The sequence below is a fragment of the Ischnura elegans genome, chromosome 10 (assembly GCF_921293095.1).
Source record: "Ischnura elegans chromosome 10, ioIscEleg1.1, whole genome shotgun sequence".
Lineage (NCBI taxonomy): Eukaryota > Metazoa > Arthropoda > Insecta > Odonata > Coenagrionidae > Ischnura > Ischnura elegans.
In genome coordinates, this window is record NC_060255.1 from 92786697 (window position 1) to 92795805 (window position 9109).

Here is a 9109-nt window from a genome sequence, read left to right on the forward strand (position 1 = left end):
AAATTTAAGCCAGTTTCCTTAACGAATTCTATGACCGGCATAGACGGTCAGGGTCATCGCCCAGAATACATTCTAAGGTTGCCCCTGACGCCTGTCCTGTCCCGCGTAAGCTGGTACTCATCACACTCCGTCAAGAGGTGTCTCACAGTCAGAGGGCAGTCACAATAGCCACATCGAGGTGGGATCTTCTCTTCGGTGAAGAGATAGGAATAGGTCAGGGCGCAATGACCGATTCTCAGTCTTGCAATGATGACCTCCCTACGGTTCCTCACAACAAAAGAGGGCCACATTGACGACAGATAAAAAAGAACCAGAATTTCATTTTATATTTCTTAAGAGCCGTCCTACTGGCCATCAATTCTGCATTGAATATACTGCACCGTGGATTAAGCCTCGTCTTGATAATCTTGTTATGTTCAGAGTATACAGCGCAAGCATATGCAGATTAGGATTTCGATCCATCCGTATACGCGGGTGTGAAGTCCTTGTGGTTGTCCAGGAATTCCAAAAACATGCATAGGTATTCCTGGGGTGTAAATAGGGATTTCTGGTGGTCTCCCCCTGATTTCATGTTTCTAAATACAACCTCCACTTGGGGTTTCTAACCCAACACCTTCCCCTCCTGACACCCACCCCTGCCACCCTCTCCCCCATCACCTTCCAAGGAGTATATATTTTTGCTTACCATTCAAATTAGTTGTACTTGATCATGACCTCTATGGATCGAAACATGTCGTACAGACGAAATAAATCAGTGGAAATCAATCAGTGGAACTCACAGATGCAATTTTTCCCGAGAGTTGGCCGCGAGTTATTTTGCGAGTTCTCACGCCAGCTAGTGTCACTGTTGGTTGCGACAGTTGGAATGAAATCCGTTTACAAGTGACAGCATTCGGTGCAATTTCACCGAACTCGCGGAAGTGGTCCCTACCGTACCGTGGTTAGTAGCTTTTTACAATGCCACGAAGCAGACGTGTGCAAACTGCTGCTGCGGTGGTGTCACTTGATTATTGGCATAGAGTACATCAACAGAAAAAAATAAAGAGGAGTATCTGGGTTAAGGAATGGATTGATAGAAGGCGACATTTGGGAGCTTTCGTGAGTGAATGAGTTACAAATAGAACTCTCAACAGTTTAGGAATTTCATCAGGATGACTGCTGCAGAGCTGGAGAATTTTCTCTACTTTTTTTGTCCAAAAGTCCAAAAAAAAAAAAAGGACACTTTTTTTAGAGAATCGATATCAGCGAGTCAGCGGCCGATAGTTGCTCCACATTTTCATGCCCCTGGTAAGTATAATGATTTCTATTCATTACATTGGTCTGATTGTATGTTAAAGTATCCACAGTAACCAAACAAATGGAGCTATTTTGACCAAATTGGGTATGCGGTTGTAGTTAATGAATAAACGGTTACGTTTTTTTTTTTCATTTTTTAATTATCCTTGAAATAAGTATTCTTGCATGGTGAATCTAGACGCGTTTTAAGAGGTGGTATTTTTACCCACGTGGTCGTAGTTATGATTGGAACAATTGGGAATAAGCTTTAAAATATAGACAATGACTTTTAATAGTGAAATTGGAAATTTGCAACGCATCTGAGGAAAAATTTATGGTTTAAAAGATTTTCAAAAGAACTACTGTTCATCTTAAATCTGTGCTGCACAAGCTTTCTCATAAAATGCATTGTTTTAATGCATTGTCAAATGCATTGTCTCTTTACTTAAAAGAGGAGAAAATATTCTCGATTTATTAGCGGCAAATGTACCACATAAGGTAATAAACGTGTGCACGGTCGAGGGAATCTGTGACCATAGGGTACGTCTACGTAATATCTCGCTAGCTACCTCTATGGTGTTTGACAGGGGAATAATAGCAAAGTTTTCTTTATATATTGCGAAAATTATTTCTCCGCTACGGTATGTTTTAATTGTTAAGAGCCGATTTTTATGAAGGGGCATCTGAGGAATGCTTTCCCAGTTTAAGAATCATTAAAAGGGGTAAATTAGGAGGGTACTTGGAAAGCTTTTGTCGAAATTGAATTACTCCTAAAATTGGGTTGAACTGGTATTCTTACATGGTGAATCTAGACGCGTTTTAAGAAATTTTGGTTTTGTTTACCCACGTGGTCGTAGCGTGGAACTTTTGAGAATAAGCTAGTAGTAGTAGTAGTAGTAGTGAACAGCCCCTGTTTATTCCACAAATAAAAATTATAGAAGTTATATGTCAGAGAAAGAGTCTGATAATAATTATACGAAAGGCCCGAGCATTAGATCTAAAGGAGGTCCTGGAGTATGAAAGTACAAAGCAAGAGGAAAGCCAGCTACATCTGCTAGCAGAACTCTTAGTTTTGAAAAGGTTGGACATTCTGATAGTGAGTCAAAAATCCCTAGACAGAAAGGAATCGGAAGAGGAGGAGGATCTCCTAGCCTTTGGGCTCAGGTCAGAGAGATACGGTTGGCTTGAAAGAAGGCTATTCTTGTTTGCCACAGACTCCAAACTTGGATTGTGTTGCTTCAAGAACAAGGTCATCTGATAAGAAAGTTAGACAACAGCCTTTGAGCCCTAAAGTAGTTGTGAAAACAGAGCCGTCAACACCAAAGACTTTACTACAACAAAAGTCTTTAGTAAGTCTGGAGGGAAACATTGCCAAGATGTCAGGCGGTAATCATAAACTAGGAGCTGCTAGCTCTGGTGATGAAGTTAGTCAATATGTCAATCCTTCCAGCTCCCAGTCATCAGCAAGAGGCAATCAGGGTGGTAGCAAAAGTAGAGGTAACCCTGAAGTCACGAAAATAGCTTTCAGCCAAGAGAAGATTAATGCAGCAATAAATATAGTTAATTTGTATAAAGCATGCAAACTTGACTTTGATCCTTTTTTGCAGCCTCAGAACAAAGATACTCTTGAAAAATTCCCATTCGAAGGGAAAGATCTGAGGTTGAAAGTAAAAGTGATGGTCGGTGTCAATAAATTACTATGTGGAAAAAGCAAAGTTGTTGATCCTTCTATTCCTGCGAATTCGTATAAGACTTAATAAAGGTTATTTCTAGTGATAACCACTTTAGAGCAGTTTCTTTGCATTCTAAGACAATATACCTCTTGATGATAGGATGTATTGAGCCATTCTAGCTGAAACTTTTATGCCTAATCATTTTGGTCTGATGTGAAGGAAGTTAATGGTAAAATATATGTAGTTCGCAGAGATACGTTAATGAAGTATTACCAGACAATTCCGATTATGCCAATTTATTAAATTCCTACTTCAAGAGTGTGTTCACTGAGCATTCAGTTATCTCATCCGATAGTGTTGACAATTTTATTTCATGTCCTAGCTTTATGGGCGGATAACTTTAATGAGTGGTTGATAATTTTTGCCTTCTCGTGACTGTGGAAGTGTTAGTTGTATGGAGTGTGGAAGTGTTAGTTGTATGGAGTGTGGAAGTGTTAGTTGTATGGAGTGTGGAAGTGTTAGTTGTATGGAGTGTGGAAGTGTTAGTTGTATGGAGTGTGGAAGTGTTAGTTGTATGGAGTGTGGAAGTGTTAGTTGTATGGAGTGTGGAAGTGTTAGTTGTATGGAGTGTGGAAGTTTTCTGGTGTATGTAACATTTTTGTGACCATGTGATGTGCATGTGGGAATCCTCTTGCATGGTTGTGATTGACCCCCCTGCCATCCGAGGTTGCTTAACCCTCCCTACCTACCTGGGGTCTTTTTTGACCCCAGCTCATAGAAAAATGTGAATAACTTTTTAACTTTTACAGTTTAATTCATATTATTTTAGGAATGCTCCTATAAAACAAGTTTACATCAATTCCATTTTTCATTTTCAAAGCATTTGCATCAAGAATCCTAAAAAAAAAATAATTTCTGGCTTGGGGTCAATTCTGACCCCAGGTAGGGCATGTGGAACTAAAATCTCTTCGATCGTGATTCAACACCTGGAGGTGAATTATCATCGTCTTTCATAAATAATTGAACAAATGTTTGCTTTTTTGATGACTCTGTCATGTAAGGAATAAATATTAGCATTTTAATCATAAAATGAGTAACATATTGAATATTAAAATTATTAGAAGGGAAGAACATCGTAGAAGATCGCCATGGATTTTTTGGATGTATTTCCTTCGCATGTAATACCGAATTTGATATAATGGTAATATACACCGTCGTATTGAAAAAGCTTTATTACCACTTAGGGAAATGAATAGAGGATTAGCTAACCAAAAGCAAAATCTATTCCATACCAGCAGTGTCAAATGATTGAACTTGGAGACTAACTCATAAGCAGTCAATCATGTTCGCCTCACCCCATCTCGTAAAAACAGCTGAATAATACCAAGTGATTGCTAGCAAACTACGTTTTCAGCTTGCTCTGCAGCTTCCAACCCAAATATTATCAGCGCAGAGCTAATTCTTCGCCATCAGGGTGTTTTCTTTGTAATCAGCTAGGCCTGGTCAATGTTTTCTCCGGGCGTCGTAATATTCGTCCACTGAAATAAGCTCAGCTGATACAGAGAGATAACTTGTGGTCGCTCCTCTGATGATTGTAGAAGCCCTCATTGCTCTGCAACTTTGAATCTAACTGTTATCTTCGCAGAGCTGATTCTTCATCAACAGTGTGCTTTCTTTGTAACCAGCAATCTCTCTCAATTGTTCTCTCCACTCGTATCTTGACTTACTTACAATTAGTAGTAGTATTCGGCCTCTGATATGAGCTCGGCATATACAGTGAGAATCGTTACTTGTGGTCACGCCTCCGTCGACTGCAGAAGTCATAGCTAACCTTTGTATCCGGCTCAAGAGTATCTCCCACATTCGAATTATTAGCGGACCGGTAAGTGTTTCTTTGTAAACCATAGTACTACCTACCAACTACTTCAGTACTAATTTTATTTCCTTTACGGGAAATTGTTCTGATTCATATATTTACTAGGTTATATGAAGTTTTTGAAGCCTCTCGTAGTTCCACTTTCCTTTTTTTTCAGCTCCCGTGATGAAATAATCACAATATTTTTGTGAGGGTTTTGAAGGAATCGATGTGTTTTAAATATTGCATCTAGTGGATTTAAGAGCAAAGCAAAAAAAATCACTTTGTCAACGGCATATGCATTTGTTGAATGGTTAGTGTTGTTTTATTTGCCAAGTGCGATGTAATTGCAACTCCTACTTATTAGGGTGTATTCTTATGCATATCTCCTCTTGTCGAATGTAGGATTAGGTTATACAGGAATAATTCCTAATTATGGCAGCCTATAGAGTCAAATTTGCTCCTGGATACAGCGAGAACGAAGCTCTTACCGATTTATTTGGCTCAGATGAAGAAGACATTCCAAATGAGAGTGATGGAAGTGAAGCAGAGGAAGACAACATGGAGGTGGAAATAGAAGACCAAGAGGAGGATGAGGAAATACAAGATGAATATGTCAAAGACGATTCACGGTTCATGGTGAGTAAAGATGAAAAAATAAAATGGGATACTGTGGAGCCAAAGACGCCTGGAAAAATACTCTCCAGGAATATTATCAGGCAGGACGCAGGTTTCCCAGGACATATTCAGTGTGTGGAAAAATCTGAATTTTTTCGATGCTTTATAACTGATTTAATGGTTAAAAATATTTGTCAATACACTAATCAACGGGCAAATCAAATCAAGGATAGGAAAAGCTTACGCAAATGGAAGAACCTCGATTCCATTGAGTTTTTAGCTTTTCTTGGCCTGTGTATCACATACGGTGTTCAGAAAGGGCGAGGAAAACCTTTGAACGAATTTTGGTCAGATGAATTTGGATTTCCAATTTTTAAAGCAACTATGTCAAGAAGTCGCTTTGAAAATATTCTAAGCTGTTTAAGATTTGATAATAAAGAAACTCGGGAAGCACGCAAAAGGGAAACAAAAAACAAGGCAGAAGCTGTGTCAGAAATGATGAACTTATTTTCTAGTGCATGTAAAAGTTCATTCATTCCGGGTCCGAATATCACTGTTGATGAACATTTATGTACTTTTAGAGGAAGGTGTGCTTTTAAAGTATATATTCCCTCGAAACCAGGAAAATACGGATTAATAATTAAAATTTGGATGGCTGTGGATTGCGAAAATATGTACATTGTAAATTTGCAAATCTACGCAGGTAAACATGGAGATATGCGTGAAATACAGCAAGGGAAGCGGGTAGTAATGGATCTGGTGAGTCACTTGAGTGGGTCTGGTCGAAACATCACCACAGATAATTTTTTTACAAGTTTTGATCTTGGCCAAGATTTATTAAAATTATCCCTAACACTCGTGGGTACAATGCGAAAAAATCGCAGGGAATTGCCACCAATAATGCTCCCATCAAAAAACAGGGAGATTAATTCCTCAAATTTTGCATTTTCCCATAACACACTTTTGACTTCTTATGTCCCCAGCAAAGGAAAATCAGTGGTATTATTGTCTACTCAACATAAGGCATTTGAAATATGTTCCTCTGAAAAGAAAAAACCAGAAGTAATTCTCTATTACAACTCAACAAAATTTGGTGTGGATACTGTGGATCAAATGGCTCGACAGTATTCTGTAAAAAGAGGGACTAGACGATGGCCATTGACTATCTTCTTTGATATCGTGGACCTTGCAGGTATAAATGCATATCAAATGTATTTGAGAAAATACCCCTCTTTCCGCGGAAAAAATTCTAGGCGGCGGTTCCTTTTAGAATTAGCAAAAGAATTGATAACGCCTGAAATTCATCGTCGAATAGGAAAAACCGGTTGCCAAACAAAAAGAATTCAGACTGCCATAAAAAATGCTGGGATTGGCAACATTCTGCCAGAAAATGAAATCGAAATTATGTCCAAAAATAAGCGTGGTAGATGTTGCATATGCCCACGTAAGAGTGACAAAAAAACCAATACTCATTGTAATATTTGCAATAGATATGTGTGTAGTAATCATGTTCAAAAGAGAAGCATCTGTATGCAATGTGACAGTAATGGTAGTGGAGATGAAGATTCAGATTAAAATTTGCCACAAATATTTTGAGTCATCAGAATTTGTTAAAATATTTTATTTTTATTACAATTTCTTTGTAAATTGTAATAACAAAGTTTTAAAATTACAGTGCAAATGTTAATTGTTAAAAATATGCATTCAGATAATCAAACTATGTACTTAAATATGTAGTTCTATTGTGTCCTCATTCAATTCTAAAAATTGTAATATTTTTAATTTTTTGTAAATTATCCAATGTATATATTGGAGTGGGATTTTTCTGTTAATTGACCTGTTTTGTGTTCAAATAAAATACTCATTAATATAAGTCATTGGAGTATTATTTTTCATTAAAAAAAATAATATCCACGATGGGGTCAAAAAAGACCCCAAGTAGGTAGGACGTAATTTTTTTAGTAACAGGTGGCGAGGGTTAAATGGTACACTGTAGATGTTGAATGATTCTGCTCTGTTGAGTCTATCCCTTCACCCGTGATGAGTCGTTCACCAGCATTTAAGTCAGCAAGTTCCTACCCGTGTTGGTTTAAGTGAAACCAATCTTGTATAATGTTACGTTAAGCTGAAACTTTTATGTCTAGTAACTTTTGCTTCATTGCTTCATGAAGGTGCTCTTTTTTTATTATTAATTGAAGGTACTCGTAAGTGGTGTTTGGCAAGGTACGGTTATGGGAGGATTAGGAAGAGAAATACTGAAATGAATGACATTTTCCAGTGGAAATGTGTGACGCTGTTCGTAGAATTATGGACCACCACAGTATTAAATTAGTTAGTCTATGATGCACATCAAAGGGAGGATGTAGATACTTTTTAATGCGTATTCATACAATTAATAGTAGCGGGCGTAACTTGGTGGAAATCCATAATCACAGGAATAGAGGGATCAATAACTTTGCTATTTCCACATAGTAATTTATTGACACCGACCATGGTTTCGTTACAGAGTAACATCATCAAGGTGTTTCTACAATTACAGAGAAACATTATCACCTTGATAATATTACTCTGTAACGAAACCATGGTCGGTGTCAATAAATTACAATGTGGAAATAGCAAAGTTGTTGATCCTTCTATTCCTGCGAATTCATATAAGACTTAATAAATGTTATTTCTATTGATAACCACTTTAGAGCAGTTTCTTCGCATTCTAAGACAATATACTCTTGGTGATAGGATGTATTGAGACTTCAAGCATGAATTTTTCATTGTTCTCTCTCAAGTGATGGTGGAGATTGCGTAATAGTCTTTCATTTTGTGGAAGGGATTCTTTGTGAGTCAACTTTTTGAAAGGCCTGTATATAATTCTCTATTTGTCAACAATTGTGCATTTTTCTTAGGCATTGCTCCTCTGCTCAGTAAGAAATGGTTTCAATATGTTTATTGTAAGCTTTACTATGCAAAACATTAAAGTCGTTCAGTTGTCTAATTTATAACCCCTATTTGATTCTTGATGTTCTCATATTCAGATGAATATTACCAATATTGTTACTGTTCATTTACTTGCAGTTCTTTTGCTAATTCATTGAAGAATGCCTAAAGGGGGCTACAAGAGCTTTCACTTGCTGTCAAAGCGACAGCAAAGAAATAACAGTGCGAGCTGAGTTACTTCATCAGGATGATTTGGGGAAGTCTGACGCCATAACTGATGTCGTGACAGGCTCAGCAGTTTCTTTTGAAACTGATTCTGGCTATGGAATAACCTCTCCACATGAATTATCTGATTCACCAGTCCCTAGCTCTTCATTTGATGACAGTTGTGATGAAAGCTTGTCATGCAGTTATTTGAGGGAGGAAATTTCAGCATGGGCTGCATATGTTCTGCGTCATAAAGTCACACCTCTGCTGAAAATATTGAGAAAGCATTCCTGCTTCAAGGACCTTCCTTCTGATGTTAGGACTGTGACAAAAACTCCACTGTCCTTAGCTGTAAGCAAAGTTGGTTCTAGGGAGTTCTTCTACTTTGGGGTGGCTGAATCATTGAAGATTCAGTTAACTGGGGAACACACCTTAGACTACATTGATGGTATGGCGATAACCCAGAGTTCTGGAAGTCAGTTTTGGCCTATCTTGGCTTCTGTAGCTAATGCCATTGGTGATCCTTTCCTTGTCAGCAAATACTGGGGTG

The 9109-nt window shown here is 37.9% G+C and overlaps 1 protein-coding gene across 1 annotated transcript; it reads left to right on the forward strand.

Annotated features, from left to right (window-relative positions):
* Positions 1–4462: 4462 nt before the first annotated feature.
* On the forward strand, positions 4463–7037 carry LOC124166826 (piggyBac transposable element-derived protein 4-like). The gene is made up of 2 exons (XM_046544522.1): positions 4463–5116; positions 5209–7037. Exon 2 carries the CDS (start codon positions 5239–5241, stop codon positions 6994–6996), a length of 1758 nt encoding a protein of 585 aa, XP_046400478.1. The 5' UTR covers positions 4463–5116; positions 5209–5238; the 3' UTR covers positions 6997–7037.
* Positions 7038–9109: the final 2072 nt, after the last annotated feature.

Coding starts and splice junctions, on each gene's coding strand:
- LOC124166826 (XM_046544522.1), top strand. CDS start 5,239: ATGGCAGCCTATAGAGTCAAATTTGCTCCTGGATACAGCGAGAACGAA.